Source organism: Triticum aestivum, chromosome 3B (genome assembly GCF_018294505.1).
Source record: "Triticum aestivum cultivar Chinese Spring chromosome 3B, IWGSC CS RefSeq v2.1, whole genome shotgun sequence".
Lineage (NCBI taxonomy): Eukaryota > Viridiplantae > Streptophyta > Magnoliopsida > Poales > Poaceae > Triticum > Triticum aestivum.
The window spans coordinates 685,082,569-685,103,738 of NC_057801.1; the positions used below are offsets into that span (position 1 = coordinate 685,082,569).

Below are 21,170 nucleotides of genomic sequence, written 5' to 3' on the forward strand. Positions count from 1 at the left end.
GCGCCATAGAGAGGGCCGGCCCTCCCCTCCTCCACTCCTTTATATACGGGGGCAGGGGGCACCCCATAGACACACAAGTTGATCTTCGTGATTGTTCCTTAGCCGTGTGCGGTGCCCCCCTCCACGATATTACACCTCAGTCATATTGTAGCGGTGCTTAGGCGAAGCCCTGCGATAGTTGAACATCAAGATCGTCACCACGCCGTCGTGCTGACGGAACTCCTCCCCGTACCTCTGCTGGATTGGAGTTCGGGGTGCGTCATCGAGCTGTACGTGTGTCAAGAACTCGGAGGTGCCGGAGTAACGGTGCTTGGATTGGTTGGACCGGGAAGACGTACGACTACTTCATCTACATTGCGTCAACGCTTCCGCTTTGGTCTACGAGGGTACGTAGACAACACTCTCCCCTCTCGTTGCTATGCATCACCATGATCTTGCGTGTGCGTAGGAATTTTTTTGAAATTACTACGTTCCCCAACATGGACGAGACCCAATCCTAAGCATAGCACAAAGATCGTGTAGTTCGTTTGCTAGAGCTTTTCTAATGTCAAGTATCTCTTCCTTAGACCATGAGATCGTGTAACTCTCGGATACCGTAGGAGTTCTTTGGGTGTATCAAACGTCACAACGTAACTGGGTGACTATAAAGGTGCACTACAGGTATCTCCGAAAGTGTCTGTTGGGTTGACACGGATCGAGACTGGGATTTGTCACTCCGTATGACGGAGAGGTATCTCTGGGCCCACTCGGTAATGCATCATCATAATGAGCTCAAGGTGACCAAGGTGTTGGCCACGGGATCATGCATTACGGTACGAGTAAAGTGACTTGCCGGTAACGAGACTGAACAAGGTATTGGGATACCAACGATCGAGTCTCGGGCAAGTAACGTACCGATTGACAAAGGGAATTGTATACGGGGTTTGATCGAATCCTTGACATCATGGTTCAACCGATGAAATCATCGAGGAGCATGTGGGAGCCAACATGGGTATCCAGATCCCACTATTGGTTATTGCCCGAGAGTCGTCTCGGTCATGTCTGCGTGTCTCCCGAACCCGTAGGGTCTACACACTTAAGGTTCAGTGACGCTAGGGTTGTATGAATATGAGTATGCAGCATACCGAATGTTGTTCGGAGTCCCGGATGAGATCCCGGACGTCACGAGGAGTTTCGGAATGGTCCGGAGGTAAAGAATAATATATAGGAAGTGGTATTTCGGCCATCGGGAAAGTTTCGGGGTCACCCGGTATTGTACCGGGACCACCGGAAGGGTCGCGGGGGTCCACCGGTTGGGGCCACCCATCCCGGAGGGCCCCATGGGCTGAAGTGGGAGGGGAGCCAGCCCAGAGTGGGCTGGTGCGCCCCCCTAGGCCCACCTCCTGCGCCTAGGGTTGAAACCCTAGGGTGGGGGGGCGCACCACATGCCTTGGGGGGCACTCCTCCCCCCTTGGCCGCCGCCCCCCTTGGGAGATCCAATCTCCCAGGGCCGGCGCCCCCCCTGGGGGCCTATATAAAGGAGGGCAGGGGGGAGGGCAGCAGCACCCTTGTGCTTGGCGCCTCCCTCCCCCTGCAACACCTCGTCCTCCTCCCGTAGTCGCTTGGCGAAGCCCTGCTGGAGTTCTGCTGCATCCACCACCACGCCGTCGTGCTGCTGGATCATCATCAACCTCTCCTTCCCCCTTGCTGAATCAAGAAGGAGGAGACGTCTCCCGTCCCGTACGTGTGTTGAACGCGGAGGTGCTGTCCGTTCAGCACTTGGACATCAGTGATCTGAATCACGTCGAGTACGACTCCATCATCACCATCCCCTTGAAAGCTTCCGCACGCGATCTACAAGTGGTATGTAGATGCAAACTCTCTCCCATGACTCGTTGCTTAGATGAACTCATAGATGGATCTTGGTGAAACCGTAGGAAAAATTTTAATTTTCTGCAACGTTCCCCAACAGAGATGACTGGTGGGCTCGTTTGTCTTCCTATTGTTTGGGGGAAAAGTCTATTTTAAACCCTGAACTCGTAGAGGTTTGGCGAAATGAACCCTCAAGTCGAAATCCCGGTCGATTGCACCCTGAACTATGCAATCCCGGTCTAAATCAAACCTTGATATCGTTTGAGGCATAAAAATGCTGACGTGGCAGGGATTCGTATGACTCATGGGCCAAGCAACGGTAATATTGACTACGGCGCGCATTGGGCCGGCCCATCGTATTTTTTTTTACGTTTTTCTGCAAAAACTTTCAAAAAATGTGCGTCGTGATGTTTTGAATATTGACTACTGGGCCGGCCCATCGTAATTTTTTTTTACGTTTTTCTGCAAAAACTTTCAAACAACGTGCGTCGTGATGTTTCGAACACCGCACCTTACAGGCAAGGTACGAACGCGCTAGCCATCCGGGACAAGACCCACTTTGCGATAGTTTACTAATTTATTTTCTTTAAATAACGATCATTTTTTGTGCTAGATTCCAGCTTGTTTTTTTTGGCCGGTTTTCTTCTGTTTTTCTTCTATTTTCAATTTCGTGAACTTTTCTCGAGTTTATGAACTTTTTTCGTTTTCGTGATCTTTTTTTTGAATCTTTTGAATTCGTGAACTTTTTTCAAATTCAATGAACTTGTTTCCAAAATGATGAAATTTTGTACTAAAACAATTGTTAAATAGCACTGTTTTCGGATTGTAATCAGCAAAGTATTCTCAGTCCATTGGTTTTTTGCATCAAGTCTTAAGCTGTCGGAGCTTTGGTAGAATCCCAGCCAACCCATTTGTATTTTTTTTGTCTATTAAAAATGTCTTTTCTTTTGTTACACTGCTAAAAAAAAGGTGCACACATAAGGTGTTTTGAACTCGCAACCTCCCCTTGTTGGTGCAAAAACTGTCTACCAAGCACGCCGCCTCACCTCTTGTGAATAATTTATTCCAATTTCTTAGTTTTTTCTGTTTTTATCTAATGCGTGAAACTTTTTACAAAACTCATGGACTTTTTTGAATCCGTGAACTTTTTTTCAAATCCATGAACTCTTTTTATTTTTACAACTTTTTTCCAAAATCCATGAACTTTTCTTTTGAAAATTTGTGAACTTCTTTTCAAAAAAATTGGACCTTTTCTAAATCCGTGATTTTTTTTAAAAACATCGTGACCTTTTTTCCTTTTGAAAATTTGGTTCACGAGGTTTTTTTTCGTTTGGTATTTCCTACTAAGATGACCACGGATTTAGTAAAAAATTAAAAACGAAAAATAAAAATAAAAAGAACAGAAAAAGAAAAGAAAAAGAAAGAAGAAAAAGAAGAAACAGGGAGGAAGTGAACAATGACGTGCTGTCCTGGTGGTAGCTTCTGTCAACCAGCAGCAGGAGGTCTCGGGTTCATGTCACACTATGTGCTCTTTTTTGCCTTTATAAACGATAAAAAAACTGCACCTTTTAAAAAAGGAGAAAAAAACTAAAGCGGGCCGGCCCAACGGGAAACTGTGCGAAATGACACCAAACCCGGCCATCCTATGACACATCGACGATCCTGGTTTGCCAAACGACCCCGGGTTCAGTTTCGACCAAGAATGCATAGTTCAGGGTGCAATCGACCGGAATTTCGATTTGAAGATTTGTTTCGCCGAACCTTTATAAATTCAGGGTTTAAAATGAGCTTTTTCCTTGTTTGGGTGAGCCTTTCAGCCCCCAATCCACAAACACCACGTCCGTCCCTCGTCCGCCGCCGCACCCGCTCTTCTCCTCCTATCCCTCTTCTGCGCCGTTCTTTCGTCCCGTTGGCTCCCCTCGCCCGGCTTCCAGCCTCGCGTTCACCTTCAACATCCCCTCCAAGGCTAGATGGCGCCTCCCGCCGGTCACCGTGGAAAAGCAGGGATGGCCGGGTCTTCATACTGAGGGTGGAGGAGCAGGGGGAGGGCCAAGGGGCCAGCGGTGTGGGACCGAGCAGCGAAGCCGGCGAACCAAGTGGTGGACCCCCCACGGGGTGGAGGAGAGGCCGGGGATTGTGGCAAGGAGCAGCAGTGTCATGGATCATGGATCTGCAGGGAAGGGGATGTCTCGACGGCTGAGGATGGTGCTTACGGGACGGGAGGAGCTCAGAGTGGCACTCCCATTGAGGGATGGATGGTGCCAAGGTGAGCTTCTCACAATCCTTCTCCCCTTTCATGCCTCGGATGAATTTTGGGTTAATTGTCTGCTTTATGCAAAACTAAAAGTAGCCATAGTCAAACTAAAATGCTTTGGTAAGAACAACTATTTCGCTTGCTCTTCTGGGCTTCTCTCTCTTTATCTGATATATGTATACTCTAGAAAACCGGAAACTGCCTTTGGTGACCGAGCTCACTGGGGGTCTCCGGATTCAAAATTCAAATTTCATTGAAATTCATATTTTTACATTTCAAAAAATTCTGAAAAATGTATAGATATACATGAAGGCATAACACACATGTGTGTAAATTTTCAGGGCAAAACATGTTGAACTAAGGGCTGTGAAAAAAAAGACAAATCTAAGGCTGTTTAACACAAGATACTATTCATCCTCCCAGACCATGAATTTAACGTATTTCATCATGAATTTACACACATGTGGGCTACATCTTTACATACTCACATATTTGTTTTTAGAATATTTTGAAACATAAAAGTTTGAATTTGAATTTTTCAAAAATAAAGGCCTTCATGGAGCTCGGCCTCCAAAACGCCATTCTCCCAGAAAACCTGACATCTTGTGACATCTCTTTATCCTGATGAAAACAGATTGAATTGTCTCCCTGTTATTTATGAAATAGACATTGTTTTTCCTTGCCAGGTGGATATAAAAGGGAACAGCAAGAGGATTTTCATTTTTTTAGCTACAGGTAAAATAGTTTATGTTCAAAGTTTTTCATTTCAGCTTAAATAATCCTTACAGATGTTTAATTGTATAACTATTGAGCAACATGAGTCTAATTAACTTTTTATTCCCCCTTATAAACAGATTAGCGTGCCAGGCAGTTAGAGCAACTCCAAAGGGCCGACCCATTTCGTCTGCTGCCGTCCGTTTGGGTCGGCGCGGACAAAAGTGGCGGTCCAAAGCGCCGACCCAAACCCAAATCACGTCCGTGCCGACGCATTTGCGGCCCAAATTTGCACCCCAAATGCGTCGGCACGGACGCCACGCGCGCCTTCTCGCTGTCCGCTGCGTCCCCACCTGGCGGCTGTCCAACTACCTGCTGCCCATGCGGTCAGCTTAATTTATGACCATGGGCCCACGCGTCAGCGACGACGCTCGTCCTTTTTTAAGCCGACCGTGCGGCGGGGCCGTCCTCATCCAAACTCGCCGTCCAAATCTAGCAAGCTTTGCTCCCCCGTCACCGGCAAGCCCTAGCCACCAGAACCACAGCGAGATGGGGCTCTTCTCCGGCGCCGGCAGCAGCAAGGCCAAGGGCAAGACCCCCGCCACCCCTTTCCCCTTAGAGTTCCTCCCGCCTCCGTCGGCGCCTCGTCGGCAGAGGCAGCGCGTGAACGTGCCAGTGCACCAGGCGGAGTGGCACTGGCGGCACCGCCAGCCTCTGCCGTACCCGGACGTGACCCTGTCGCACGACTGACATCTGGATCCAGATAGGATCCCAGTGCCGGCGGCGCCGCGGACGGCTAGGGCTCACGCGGAGGAGGTGCGGCGTCGGTGGGCGCTGCTGACGCCGGAGCAGCGCCGCGAGCCCGCCTACTGGGCGAGGTGGTTCGCCTTTGAGCACGAGGAGGCGAGGCGACGGGACGTGCGCGAGGTCGACCGGAGCGAGCCGCCGATGCCGCTCATCGTCCGCGAGGAGGACCAGGCGGCCGAGGACGCCTACCAGGCGGCCCTTGCGGCCGTCTACCGGGAGAGCGAGGAGGACGAGCAGCGCAGGGCGGAGGTGGCGGAGGAAGAGGAGGCTCGCTACGAGGCGGCAATGGCGCATGCACTTGCCCTCTCCGCGGCGGGCGACTGCGTGGTGCTGCCGGTGGCCCCGCCGTCCCCTCCCCGATGCCTCATCAAGCCGGAGAAGCAGCCGGAACCCGAGCCGAAGCCGTCCCCCATCGAGCGCTACTCCTGGACGGGAGTAGTGCGCGAGTGGGTACGCGCGCCGCCGGTCTGGATGGGGGCGACGCCGGTGCAGGAGGCGGCGTACCTCGAGCACTGGCGCCAGATTCGGGTGGCCAAGAAGCGCTGCGACGTCGAGTACCTCGAGATGCTCGAGCGCGACCTCGAGGAGGAGCAGCGTGAGGCCGAGGAGGAGGCGCACCAGGCCGCGGCCGCACAGGCCCCCGCGCCGGCACAGCCTGCGCCCGACATGGCTGCGCTCTGGAACACATCGTTCTCCTAGGCCGGGCCGGCGCCGACGCCGACGCTCATCGACCTCACGGACCCCGAGGCCGCCGCCGCCGCCGCCTAGGGCAGCGTGCTGCCTCGTAGTTTAGGTTTTTTTAAATGCAAATGTGGACGCGTGGACTCTCGCCGGCCTTCGTGGCCGGCTTTATGTTTAATTAATGTTGTTTTTCTTTTTAAATATGCATGCGTTATTTTTTTAGCGCCATCAAAATGGGTCGGCTAGCGTTGGGCGCACGCGCCGACCCAAAAGCGAAAGCGGACATCCGTGTCCGACCGACCCAAACGGACAAAAGCGCCGTTCATTTGGGTCGGCCCGTTGGAGTTGCTCTTATAAGAATAAGAATATGGAAAACGATCTAAAACATCCGGCTGATTTCTCCAGAATTCAGCCGTGTCGCCCGGGCGCCACGCGTCCTCGTGGGCCAAGTCATGCACCCGCGCAGTCCCTTATCTCTAGCGTGAACGGAGCGAGATCCCCTTTCTCTCTATCCTCTCCTACCTTGGTCTTGACGCACCGCCCGTCCCCCACTTCGCCATTAGGGCATCTCCAGCCGCGCCCCCAGGAAGGCCTCCCCAGGCGTTTTTCGCGCCGGCGCCGAAAAAAGGTCCAGTCGCGCCCCCAGGAGCCCGATTTTCGCCGGCTTGGGCCGAAAACAGCGCCGGCAGACCCAGCCCGAACCCGGCGCGCTGGGGGGCGCCCGGGGGCGCCGGGCGAACTGTTTTGGCGCGAAAAAGCCGCGGGCCCGCCACGTCAGCGACACGGCTCTCTTCTCGGCCCTTCGTCGTCCTCATCGCCTCGTTTCCCGCGGCGAATCAATGCCAAAGCTGCCGCGCGCTGCCGCGCCAGTCAGCCTGCGCCATTGATGCCTCACGGGCGGCGCAGTGAAGACCGGACGACGCGCGTCCCTCGCCCTCCCTCGCCCGCCACGCGTACACACGGTGGCACGCGCGCGTGCGGTGCCTCGGCCTATATATGACGCGCCCCGGCGCACTCGGCGACTCACACTCTCCCGCCGTCGTCGTTCCTCCCTCTCCTCTCCTCTCTTTCGCCGTCTCCAGTTCACACCCATGGCCGAGCGCTTCCCAGGCGACGGCGCGGCGGCGAACGGCTTCGGCCGCCGCCATCTTCATGAAGACGAGGCTTGCCTCCTTTACGAGGCCGAGTACCCGGTCCCGCCGGACATGCGGGTGCTCGGGGCGTGGAGGATCAGCGCGGGCGGCGTGCCGGTGCCCCCGGTACCCACCGGCGCGGCGCGGCGTGCGGAGATCGCACGCATCCGCTCGAACCTGCCGCGTGCGGCGAGGGAGGGGCCACGGTACGTCCCCGACAGCCCGCTCTGGGACCCTTACTTCCGCCGCCGTCACGCCCAGCAGCTCGAGGCCACCAACGGCGTCGTGCCCTCCGGCAGGCTCAACGCCGCTGGCCGGCGTCGGTGGTGGGGCGTGCCCGGGCGCACGTTGGAGGCCGTCCTCGAGTACATCGAGGGCGGCAACACGCTGCGCCTCGAGTACCCCGCTCCCCCTTCCTTCTCACGCCGCCGGGGAAGCTCCTGGACCCCGAGGCGCATGGAGACCGGGGGGTCCTCCTCCTCGTCCGGCGGCTCGCCCTGCCTCCGCCCCCTCAAGCCGGAGCCCCAGGGCACGCCGGTCAGCGCGCGCACCCGCAGTTCCGGCGTCCGCAGCGGCGCCAACGCCTCTCCACCCACCGGCCGCTTCGTCCTCGTCGAGCCCAAGCCGGAGCCCGGCCTCCCCGCAGAGTACGAGGAGATATCCCGGCGCGGCTTCTCCGACGAGGACGCCATGCGGTGGGCGCGGGACGACTACCTCCGCGACGAGATGGTCCGGCAGCGCCGGGCCCTGGAGGAGATCGCCGCCCGCAAGCGTGGGCGCGAGGACGAGCACGGCGTCGTGGTCCTCGACAGCGACGACGACGACGACGACGCCGCCCCCGGACCGTCCAACCCGCCGCGCCAACCGGGGGAGGGATGCAGCAGGGACGGCGGAGGCGTAGGCGGGGGCGGCGACGACGACGACGACGACGATGACGACGACGGCGGTGACTACACGCGGTTCTACAGCCTCCTCGGCATGTAGAACCGCGTGGGCGGGCGGCGAGGCGGGCGGCGAGGGAGACGGCGGGGGTAGCCCGCGGTAGTTTTTTTCTTTTTTTGCAAAATATGTTTAAGTTTGAACGAACTCGCCGATGTTTGCGTTAAATTTGAGTCGTTTTTGCGCCGTATTTGACTTTTTTGACTAACCGTGGGCGCCGCGACTGGGGGGCATCACGCCCCCAGTGCGCGGTTTAGCGCCGGTGCGCCCCCAGGGGGCGATTTTTTGCCCCTCCCGGGGGGCCAACGGCTGGAGATGCCCTTACCCTCGTCGGAGCAAGCCGCCCCACATCTTCGCCATTAGCCCTCGTCGGAGCAAGCTGCCTGCAGCACACCGCTACGGCCTGCAGGCTGTAGCACCTGCGTCGAACCTGCAGTTCCCGGCGCGGCCTTGCCGCTGCCGGTGTTGAGAAGTGTGGCGGTGCTGCCGGCGAGTGCCCGGTGTTGCAGAGCATACCGATGCAGCATCGTCGGCTTCGCGGGAGCGCCGATGTTGTGGAGAGGTCCGCGTCCGAGGGGATTCTCCCTGAAGCTGTTGGGAGCACCGCCGACGGTGACCGCGCCGAGTGGCCGATGGAGGCACTGAAACTCCGGTGATGTTGCGTTGAAGCTGTTGGGAGCGCCGCTGGTGTTGCAATGGAGCAACGCCGGGCCGCTGGAAGCATAGCCAGCGCTGCAATGCAACTTCGCGGGAGTTGCAATGGAGCTTCACCGGATGTCGTTGACACTGCGTTGGAGCTATGGTCGCGCCACGCCGTGCTGCAGTGGAGCGGCGCCCCGTTGCGTTGAAGCTGGTCTGCTGCCGTGGCGTTGCTGCATCGAACGGCCCCAGAGCGCTCATCTGACGGCTGGGCAGGCGGAAATCATCCGGCTGATTTGTAGCACCGGCCATAAGATATGACCTTTGCATTTTCCATGTCTTCCTCATGGGTTTGCTGTTAAGGATGAATTAGTGGAGGCGATCGGCGCCGCTGTTGTTGCGTAGGCCTAATAGAATTATTGAAAGGTGTAAAATACGATGCTCCCAAATAGATTGCACATCTCAGTTATTATAGTGAACATCTTTATGGTGGATCGATGAAACTTGAAAGAGCTTGTGGTGGTTCCAGCAGGTTGGTAGGAGAAATCGTGACAGGGGTGAACTGAGCAGAGGTAGGATTGAAGTAGGAAAAGACACACCATGACCTGCGAGTTAATGGTTTTTGGGGTATTGAACAATTTTATGTGTGATCTCCATTCATGGTTTAGTGTATCTAGCCATTGTCTTTGCGCGTAGGATAATATTGTTGGTAGATGTAGGCTTTTTCTTCGCACCAGCTAAATATCATGAGGCTACTGTAAGTTGGAATCCTATGGCTGCCACCCATGGCTCATTTCAAATAGTAATTTCAGAGTAAATTTTGCTATTGGAAGTGGGATTTCTATTACCGTTTCTACAACATGAATGTTCTGTATCTATTATGGCCATGGTGTTAATGTATGTTTGGAAGAAAATATTTTCCATCTTCCTAGCTTAATAAAACCAGAATCATGCATATAATAGTCAATTGTGCCACAACAGTTTAGTAGCCTCGTACAATTTCTAATTTCTAGCTACACATGTTTCATAAGTATCCACATTGCTATGCTATGCACAAAATTGAATACAATTTGATATGGTGCTATCCAGCATGTTCCTTGCAATAAGTTCTGCTAATAGACTGCAGCTAATATTGTTGTATATTTAACAAAACTGCCGAGATGATGAGATGATCTTTGACATGTTTGGAATTATAGCTCTTGCATGACTATTTAGCTCTTTACAAATTCTCTCTTCTTAATTCAGTTTCTCTGTTCTTCTTTTTTTTTTTTTTTTTAGAAAAGGAGGATGACCCCCGGCCTCTGCATCTGGGAGATGCATACGGCCACTTTATTTATTATTCTCGATAACCATACAAAGTATTACAACAATGTGTCTGAATCCACCATCTAGGGACTCCCACCAAACGGACGCGGGCAGACAGGATGGGGTCGCGGGTTGGAGTTGGCCTAAGCCTTGCCACGGCGATATTGCAGATTGTTTCCAGCGAGCGAGGAGAGAGCAGGTGACAATATTGAGAGGATGCTTGGCATCAAGGACTCGACAAGCTTTTGTGGGAGTTGATTGAGGCGAGACACCTGGGTAGGTCTAGGGATTGAGGTGGTTTGTTTGATACTCCTTGGCTGTTCCTCTTTTTCCTTTGCCTTTTTATTTCAGGAAATGACTTTATTCATTAGAAAATGGCAATGACGTTTACAAGCATACATGAATCAAACTATTTTTCCTGGTGGGGCTGGGGTTTCTCCATGGCACGATAGTTAATTTGAGAGTTGGTCTGGCTGTCGCTGGTCTGGTGCATGCCTTCGTTGTTTGGTGGTCTGCCTCCTGCCTTTGGTGGTGTGGTTGAAGAATTGTCAGAGTTATGGTTCTCATCTTGCGTGCAGTATTTAGCTGAGTTTCTGTTGACACATTACATTACTTCAGTTATGATGGGCAATCTTGAGTTCCTGAAAATGGTGGCATGTGTTCTTGCTTTCTTTAGCCATCTCTATTGCTTTGACAGGTTGCTGAAATACGAGTGGATAAAAGTTGCATGTAGCGAAGAAGCATTATTCCATTGTAACCCTCAGATTTTAACTATGTTTGCCTCTAGGTTGTTCGAATGCCTGGGAGTGGTGGGTTGCCTTGTCTCCTCTGGTCAGCTTATTGTCTGCTGATTTGCTTACCAAAGTTTGTGCTTGCTCTTCGGAGCTATCTCTTAGACACTGCCTCTCATGTAGGTCCCTGATTCATTTTGTTTTGCAGATCCTGTTGTTGTTGCTGTCCGTTGCTTTGTCGTCTGCTGCACTGTTGGCTTGCTGGCTGCTCGTCTTGCTGTCAAGGTTCGTGTTCCGTGCCTCAGTTTTGAGCTCTGTCTGTTTTTTAAAGGTAGGAGAATCTCATAAAAAAACTACTATGCATCAAATCCTTCTAAATAACAAATCCACATGCATGCCGTGCGATTACATCATCCACTTGTTGTCGCACGCTTACCGTTGGTCCTAAGTTGATATCATCATCTGCGATCTGTCTAGCATGACCAGATAAAATTTGCTAGCCATCCAATTCCAATCTATGGTAAGAAAAATTTAGACCTAAGTTTATTTTAGAATGCCATTCCTTGGATTTGGTTTTCTGAACCACAGAGCCTGCAATTTTGCACTGGCAAATAACACCAGGGAAAGGCAGTTTGTGCTTTACGAAAATATTGTGCATTAGTGCCTCTTTAATCCAGAACCAATGGACGTAGTGATGAAATTAGAAGGTTCTTTGTTAGGTTCGAAACATCCGAGTGGAGCATCTCCAGTACTTCCGAATCTGTTAGTTTCTCAGCAAGAGTAGTTTCTATATAGGTGTTTATAGATGAACCAAGTATCTCAAAGTGCTTGTGCCATCCTCTGGGAGAGTGGGTTTCCTACCTGACCGTTCAAAGCCATATTGTAAATCAAATAGTTTGGCTGAAGGGCCGACAATACAAACGATAATAATTCTACCAAGAAAATATATCATTTCTTTTCAAATCTGTTTTGGCTGAACTTGGATATATTCATCTGCGGTATGGAGGAGCGTCATAAGTAAATGTCAGCTTATTGTCTTCTTCGGTTTCAGTTATGAATTAATTAATGAAAGAATGTGTGTTGTGACATGCCTGCAAGAAACCAGAAAGAAAGAGTTTCAGTTGGTTTCTCCGGTTTGTGCCTGTGTTATTATAGTCAGTAGGCTAAACTCTTTCGGCTCATAAATCATAATCTCTTCGCTGCAAGGTACAGAATTTGTAGTTAACTGAAATTGGATGACAGAAAGTTGTAGCTCCAGTTTTTGTTTGCAGTAGTTGATGTGCTGTGTTTGCTGCAGTGCATTCTTACTAGGGGTGCAGAGCAGCGTCCGATCCGCCCCGCTCCGTAGTCAAAATAGATCACTTTAGCTATAATTTCCCACCCAGATTTAGCTTAGTTTCAATTATTTCCCTACTTATGCGGGATATGTGGGATGCCCGCTTGCATCCCTAATTCTTACCATGCCATGTGTATGACTAAGAAAAGAAGAAATAATTGGGTTCTAATTGATTCAATGCACATTAATAAGAACTGCACGTGTATCTGAATTAGTTAGCTTTGTGGTTGACACGGTTGTGTGCCTTTTATCTGAATCGATTGGGAAAAACACTGAATATATACCTGAATGTGGTGATCTCACACATTCTGAATGAATCTAGCAACATTGCTTCTGAAATCATAAACTTTATTCTTCTATGAAAAGTGATAAAGTTAGAGCATAGTTTGCTCAAAGGTGTGTGCATGAGAAGTAGAACAATCTGAGCAAGGCACAATCTGAGAAGTAGAACAGAAAATTAGAAACAATGTGTGCATCATATGTATGTTTGCTCATGAGAGGATAAAAATATGCAGTACAGTTTTCTCAACAATGTGCGCATCAGACAATTCTAGCAAGGCAATATGAGGATGATGCACATTGAATCAGAGATTGCCGAAGCTACAACTTCACACGGAAATTTACAAACAAAAATTGCAGCCAAACACATTGTTTTTTTTTTTTTGAGTAGAAAAACACATTGTTGGACGCAGCTCCTGGGATGACATAACCACCGGTGCCGCTCGACTTCCTCTCCGCGGCTGATGTCGTCGGCCGTGGCCGCCTCACCTTGCGAGTCCTCCCAGCGAATGGGTCCTTCGGCGCGGTGCGTCGCTGCGCCCCCGTCATTGGGTGCTCTGGCTGTAGCCGCCTCACCTAAAGACGCCTCCCACCGAGGGGAGCTCCGTCTCCATAGTTTGGGAGCTCCGGCTATGGCCGTGTCACCTCGGGGCCCCTCCCCATCGAGGGGAGCTTCATCTCTGCAGCCGGTGTCGTCGGCGCGAGCTGTTCGGAGCGCCGGCTGTTGCCGTCTCACTGCGAGAGCCCTCCCCGCAGATGGGAGTCGGCATGGTGCGTGGCTGAGTGACGCTGTTGGGAGCGCCGGCTGTGGCGCGTCGCCTTTGGAGACCTTCGGCGTGGTGCGCGTCTGCGTTGCTGCCATGGCCGCCTCACGTTGCACGGGAGGGGGTAAGCCAATCCCCAAATAAATTGGCAACATTATTAGGACGGAGTGGGTTATAAGCTAATTGGTGTTTAAGTTGCTGGTGGAGTAACATCTTTTAGCGGATGCCGTTCGTTGTAGGTCCAACATGGTAGGATGCAAGTTTCTCTCTTCGTCTTCTTGGTCTGATTGGCAGACCACCATGTATAGGATCGCCGGTCAAAGAACTTTGAGGGAGTTGTTCGGCGCATTGTGTAACAATAACGCACGACAATAAATAGTGAAGCTGTGTATCAGTTAAATCCAGTAAAGTCTATCTTATTATGCACTATCTTAACTACAATCTATCACATGTGCTGATGACTATTCGGACTTACTCATTTGTTGAATCCATCGGCTATGTTTACAAATGTTTTTTGTAATATGTTTCTATGTACTCCAGTGTATCGAATCCCTAATAAGGGAAAACCAGACCTTCGATCCTATGTAATCAAATGCTGTGTTGAATGCAATGTATCACCTACATAGAACATCGCATAATATGTTTATTCCAAAAGTAAACCAATTATCATAAGATACATTACAGAAGTCGGTGATACCAAAAGAAGGCCATTTCCAAGCTATTCAAAATGACGCTATATATTTTAAAAATTGGTCTCCTCATTTAAAGCATTACAAAGGATACAAAGTATTGCTACATTGGAAATCACTTTTTCCCAAATAACTCTGGGTCTGACCTGGGACCTTACAGTAGGTGTTGCCTTCAGCCCTTCTTTGACCTGGCTCTGCCATGTTTGCTGGTTTAATGACACCGAGTAGAAACTACTCATGGCAAACATATGTAACTGGGATATTTATTTGTTTGGGAACTGTGTGACCCGGATTAGTATAGTATAGGTTTGTAATTTTTCCTTGGGAATCTATATATTCAGTCAAGCTGGGATGGGCTGTATATTTTTTACTCTGACCAGTTTCTTTCTTATTTGTTTCACAGTTTGTACAACCTCCAGAGCTACTGCTCCACTGCTCTATTGGTCAAGGTTTGTTCCCTCCCTTTCTCACAACCTGCTACGTTATATTTGTTTTCAATGTTATACTCTTATGGTGCTTCTTGGTTACATGATGATTTCACATTCCGGATTTGGCTAGGTGTTGTGTTTTATTTTGTGTCGTGCAATCGTGCTGCTTATATTTCGTGCTTGCGTGTTGACAGGATGTGTGCATTTGTTTATGTATACCTATTTTGAAAATCGTGGTGGCACTGTGTGCTTTACCGGTGCTATCTTAATTACGTGAGGTCGCAGAGGATGGATCTGTTCTTGCAGGGGTAGAACTTGAACTTGAACTGCCCGTTGGTGCTACTATAAGAACATATTTATTCAAAACTCTTCTTACTAAAAGTTATATGTCTGTAGTACGTTTTGCCTTCAAACTACCAGATTCAAGCTCTTAGAATGTTTCATGTTTGGCCGTTTATCGCAATTCTAATGGTCGTATTTCCTTACGATAAGTAGTTATGGTTAATTTTCTTGGGTATAAAATTCAAGGCCAATAGGGGCATCCTGAACATATGCAGATGAACCATCCCTTGGTATGTGCTCTTTTCAGCTAGGGAAAAATGCACTCGAGCCATAGCTATTGCAGGATTGATGTTTTTCATGAGATATATATATGACAGATAGTGATGGTAAAATATTTGAAGATAGTTCAGTGTACATCGGAGCTTAAACATATCTCTATAAGAAAGCCTTCTCTTGGAAAGCAGTTAAATATATGCCTTCATGTTCCTGGTTATCTTTTTTTTTTCACTCTCTGCTGATGTCACCTTGAAGCTTGAATATTTTTTCCTTCCTTGATAAATACATCGCTCTGTAGAATTGGTTGATTAAAGAAGTTAACTCTTCTTCATAGCAGTTTTTCAATGACTTGATGCGATGACCAAAACATGTACACTTAAACTTGTATATCAGTTCAAACAGTTGATCAGTAAAATGGAGTTCCGTTGGTCCTAACTGTTGTTCCAAATCCTCCAAAAAGAAAAACTGCTATACTAAATAAACTATCTGCTCTATTATTTTTATTTTTAGTCGTGCTTCAACAGTGATATTACAAGTGATATGTAGGAGAACACATGTTCATTATAAATAAAGAAATATGGCATGAATTCAATTGGTGTTAACCTGAACTTGGTGAGATTGTGCGTCTACTGACAACAAAGTGAGCTAGGTGTAATTTAAACTTTATTCCAGTCACATGAAACACATCATGGGTGTATATGAACATTTTCTCAAAATACGCAATCTTGGCAACAAAAACTTAATTGGTGTGATGTGTGCGTCAAATATATTACTTTCTGTTTGTCGAATTGAGAATTTCTTGCCAGTTATCTGTGATGTGGACATTGGTGCCAACCCTTCTCCTGAGTTGGTGATGACGATGAGGGTGTCGATGACCAGACCGTGAAGGTGGTTGACATTGTTGACACCTTCCATCTTCAGGTTGCTAACTCCTTTTGATGTTCTTGGCGTATTATCTATACAGTATGCACTTGGTCAATGCGCTAAGCGCACCTTTTGTAGGAGCAGCCTGCTTTTGACAAGAGACAGTTTGTCACTTGCATGAAGTGCTACATCAAGAACCTCACTGACAAGTCTGAAAGGGAGGAGCTAAATGATTTAAGAACATTGAGTCTACCATAAAGTTTCTTCTTAGCAAGCTCAAGGACCTTCAGTAATAAATTCTCTGTTTGCCTTGGTGCTCATTGGTATCTGACGAGACACCTTAGTACTTCGTTCTTCCTTTGGTATTCCAGATGCTGGTATTTGTTCTATAAAACTTAAATCGCTTTTGAAAAACTTTATAGGCCTTACTTTCTTTGGGAAGGTGGTACTAATATATTACATTCAACGTAAGTTCTAAAACTGCTCCTCTTGATCTGTTTCAGCTTTGTAGCGAGAGCATGCATGATGATGGCAGCTTGGGGTTCGCCTACTACAAGGAAGGAGCTGCTGAGCTAACTTTTCTGTACTTTGTGAGATTCTGGAAGAAGAGAGCTCATTCATATTATATTTCCTTACTTGTCATCAAATCAGTGTGTGTCAAACTGAAGTATTTGTGGTTTATATAATTTTGTAGTTACAAATGTGCATCTGAATTTATCATTGCCATAGTGTGTGCAGTTCTGAGAAAGAAAAGAAAAGGAATAAGCTACAGAAGGTTTTGTGAAAATCTTTTCCCTTGGTTTATGAGGTTTTTTGTCTTCTGATTGGTTTCATGATTTATGGTTCATACATGTTTTTTGATATTTGATCTCTTTATTAGTTGCTTTTATCCCAACAAGCGGATATTTTCAAATTATCAAAATGGTTGCTAATTGCTAAAATCTACTTCTGCTAACAAAGTCAAATATTTTTTAAACACTCCTGGTTTAGGTTTGACATGGTCAGCTTGCTCAAACATAAAGTTATTAAAAAATGCAAATATTTTCAATGCACACATGGTTTTAAATCAAATTTCTCACCCGAAGTAGAGTGGAGGAGGCGTCGTCCAAATCCCTGCCATGCTCCACCCGCTCCCTCGCCGTGCCGGAGAAGAAATTTACGCGCCGCCCCTTCAAGTCCCTTCGACGCTGCCGAGACATCCTCAGCTTGTCCCTCCTCACGACGTCACGTCACTACGCTGCCCAGGTCGACCCTCCTGTCGATGCCGCCACGGTGGAGCGCTCGTCCCTCCTCACGACGCCTGTTGCTGCCTCCTCCCACTAAGGCCAGGATCTTCATCGGCCTTGTGATGGCCATGCTGCCTGTCGCCGGATCATCTCCGGCACCGAGCTTCAAGCAGGTATTCATCTCGCATCTCTCCCGGCGGGCGGCATGGACTCTGATTCGACCCCTTTCTCTATTGCTGCTGCTATGTGAGTATTGAAGATGCTATTTTGTATATGGGAAATGATTTCTTTCAACCGATCGATCTTGTGCGAGCGTCCACCGTGTTTATGTCTGTCGGATGGGCTCTTAATCATACAATGAGCAGCCAACCCTTCGTGTCCACGTTCTGCAACTGGTCCATTGTTTCAGAAAGAGATTCTGCAACTAGCTCCTTGTTGCAAACCGACTAAGGGCTATATCCCGCAGTGGCTAGATCCCGCAACACAACCTATGTTGCCAAAAAAAAATCCTGCAACATGATCCATGTTGCAAAAAAATATATTCTGCAATGCAACTCATGTTTCAAATTTTTTTTCCTGAAACACAACATATGTTTGAAAAAGAATGCAACATTATCTTTGTTGTGAATGTCTCCATAACAAGACATCTGTTATAAAGTAGAAGAAGTCGTTTGACTGATTGATTGTGTCAGATCCAATGGCTCGCGAAGCGACGGATCTTTTAAAAAGGTTCGCCGGCCGACACGTAGCAGTCCCCTTTGTATATTGCGTGTTACATGTATAAATTGGTTTGGAAGCGTTGAACCCTTTGGTCTCGGGCCGCATGTTTATATATTGGCAATGCCTTGGAGTACAAGTAGAGATCAGAGATCGATCTCTAGGAGTTCAGTACAGGAGGGAGAACGAGAGAGAGAGAGAAAAGGAGATAGAGATAGATTACAATTTGAATGAAATATCTCTATCCTAATACATATTCTAACACTCCCCCTCAATCTAAACCTCATGGACTTCGGCCAAGGTTGAGATTGTATTTGAACTCATCTAACCTCCTCATAGTGAGAGGCTTTGTGAATCCATCAGGAAGTTGATCTCCAGTAGGAATAAACTGATTCTCGAGAAGCTTTCTAGCTACTCTCTCTCTGACAAAGTGAAAATCAACTTTAATATGCTTCATGCGTGCATGGAAGACATATTTGGCTGACAGATAGGTTGCACCAATATTATCACAGCATAGTCTGGCAGCTTTTGGAGTCTTAATTCCAAGCTCATAAAGTAGTGTTTGTATCCACATTACTTCAGCGGTGGCATTTGCCAAAGCTTTGTATTCATCGTCAGTACTCGATCTGAGACTGTAGCCTGCTTTCTTGCACTCCATGACACAAGATTGGATTCCAGAAATACAGTAAATCCACCAATAGACCTTCTATCATTAATACATCCTGCCCAGTCTGCATCAGAGTAGGCAGTAACAAGCATAGAAGAAGACTTGGTAATCTGAAGTCCAAGTCCCTCTGAAAACTTAAGATACCTCAAAATTCTCTTAACTGCGGTCCAATGAGTAGTGCTAGGAGCATGTAAATACTGACATACCTTGTTGACAGCATAAGAAATGTCAGGTCGTGTAAGTGTTAAATATTGCAAGGCACACACAACACTCCTGTAATTTGTTGCATCCTCTGATCCAAGTGCCTCTCCACTTGCAACAGAAAGTTTTTCAGAAGTTGAGATAGGTGTACTCACAGGTTTACATTTTTCCAAACCTACTCTCCTGAGTATGTCAGCTGTGTATTTTTCCTGTGTCAGAAGTATACCATCTCTTATCTGTTTGATCTCTATGCCAAGAAAATAATGAAGATCTCCCAAATCCTTGAGGGCAAATTCCAACTTAAGATCTTTAAGCAAACAAGTGGTGGCATTTGAACTTGAACTAACAACAATAATATCATCAAGATAAACTAGCACAAAAATAGTGACATTTCCTTTATTATAAAAGAACAAGGATGTGTCTGCCTTGGATGGTACAAATCCAAGTTGTTGTAGTTGCATACTCAATCGTGAATACCAAGCTCTTGGGGCCTGTTTTAAACCATATAAGGCTTTATCCAACTTACAAACATAATGTGGTGTACAATGGTTTTCATAACCTGGCGGCTGCCGCATGAATACCTCTTTCTCAAGAACACCATGAAGGAACGCGTTCTGAACATTTAGCTGTCTTAAGCTCCAACCTCTGGAAACAACAATAGACAAGACAAGTTGAATAGTAGCTGGTTTAACAACTGGGCTAAAGGTATCCTCATAGTCAATGCCAAACCTTTGTTTAAAACCCTTAGCAACTAATCTAGCCTTGTACCTGTCTATACTTCCATCAGAGTTTCTTTTTATCTTGTACACCCATTTATAGTCAATGACATTCATTCCACTTTTTGATGGTACTAGGTGCCACGTTTTATTTTTCATAAGTGCGTCATACTCACTATTCATGGCTTCTTTCCAATCTTTGTGAGCAAGAGCATCAACTAGATTAACTGGTTCACCAGCAGTAGTGAGGAAAGCACATTTTTTATCATACCTGGTGGTACCATCTTTGTATTCCTTTTCCTTAATAATACCTGACTGAGACCTTGTGTGACGCCGAGGAATTATTTGTGCAGCAGAGGAAACCGCCACAGAAGATCCGGCCACCTGATCATATCCAGCCGCCGCGGGATCGCGCGCCAGATCTCCTGCGGACGAAATCAGCCTCGGGATCGATACGCCAGCCGAAGCGCTCTGCGTGTCGCCCGCTGATCCCGTGCAGGTGGACGTGCGCGTCGGGGCCCGTGGGCTGGGCCTAGTCGCGGTCGCCCGGTCGGGCGACTGGTCGGCCATTCCCTCGGGCCGTGAACTCATGGCGAGCGAAGACTCGCCCCCACCCCCGCCTGGGCTGGTGGGCTCCATGCTATCGCTGTCGGCCACCAGCTCACGAGCCTCCTCCGCCTGCAGCTGGAAGGGATCCTCCTTGGATCGTGCGCCAATGATTGGGCTGGCGCCAGGATTTTCCTAGGATCATGCGCCAGATCGCCTGCTGCTGGCGGGATCCTCCTCGGGGCTAGCGACGGCTGCGTTGGCTGTTTCTGGACACATAAAATCATGAGCTGCACCCATACAAACATCATTAGAGGTGCAATTTTGTGTGGATTTGTTCACATGGTCAGCTTAAGATAATTCACCCCCGTGATCAGATATTGTGTCAAAGTCCGGAAGAAGTTCTATTTCAGCATGAAGAAGCGCGCCTGCATTGGGATGAAGTTTGGCAAAAGGAAAGAGGGTTTCATCAAAAACTACATCTCAAGAAATATATATACGTCCAGTTGCAATTTCTAGGCACTTGTATCCCTTGTGTAGATTACTATAGCCAAGAAAAACACATTGAGTGGAACGGAACTCAAGTTTATGGTGATTATATGGATGTAAATTGGGGTAGCAAGCACACCCAAAGATTTTGAGAGAGTTGTAGTCGGATTTTTGATGATAGAGACGTTTCAATGGAGTAGAAGTTGCCAATGACTTTACTAGGAAGATGATTAATGAGATATGTTGCTGTAATAAACACTTCATCCCAATATTTTAGTGGCATAGACGCATGAGCAAGTAGGGAGAGGCCAACTTCAACAATGTGATGGTGTTTGCGCTCGGCAGAACCATTCTGTTGATGAGCATGTGGGCAAGAAATATGATGTTAAATGCCTATGCTACGGAAGAAAGAGTTGAGTTTTTCGTACTCCCTTCCCTAGTCACTTTGAACTGTCAGAATTTTTCTGTTAAAGTGGCTTTCAACAAGTTTATGAAATTCTTGGAAGATAGAGAAGACTTCAGATTTATATTTGAGTAAATAAATCCAAGTGAACTTGCTATAGTCGTCAATAAAACTAACATAGTATTTATTTCTTCCAAAGGAATCTCTTGCATGACCCCATACATCACTGAAAA

The 21,170-nt window shown here is 48.2% G+C and overlaps 1 protein-coding gene and 1 pseudogene across 1 annotated transcript; both read left to right on the forward strand.

The window, feature by feature from the left end:
- The first annotated feature begins 3,719 nt into the window (after positions 1–3,719).
- LOC123066063 (uncharacterized) lies at positions 3,720–6,693 on the forward strand. The gene is made up of 3 exons (XM_044489223.1): positions 3,720–4,117; positions 4,792–4,840; positions 4,960–6,693. The coding sequence occupies exon 3, from the start codon at positions 5,768–5,770 to the stop codon at positions 6,323–6,325; it is 558 nt and encodes a 185-aa protein (XP_044345158.1). The 5' UTR covers positions 3,720–4,117; positions 4,792–4,840; positions 4,960–5,767; the 3' UTR covers positions 6,326–6,693.
- A 1,801-nt stretch (positions 6,694–8,494) lies between these two features.
- On the forward strand, positions 8,495–17,295 carry LOC123067692 (uncharacterized; annotated as a pseudogene).
- The last annotated feature ends 3,875 nt before the right edge of the window (positions 17,296–21,170 follow it).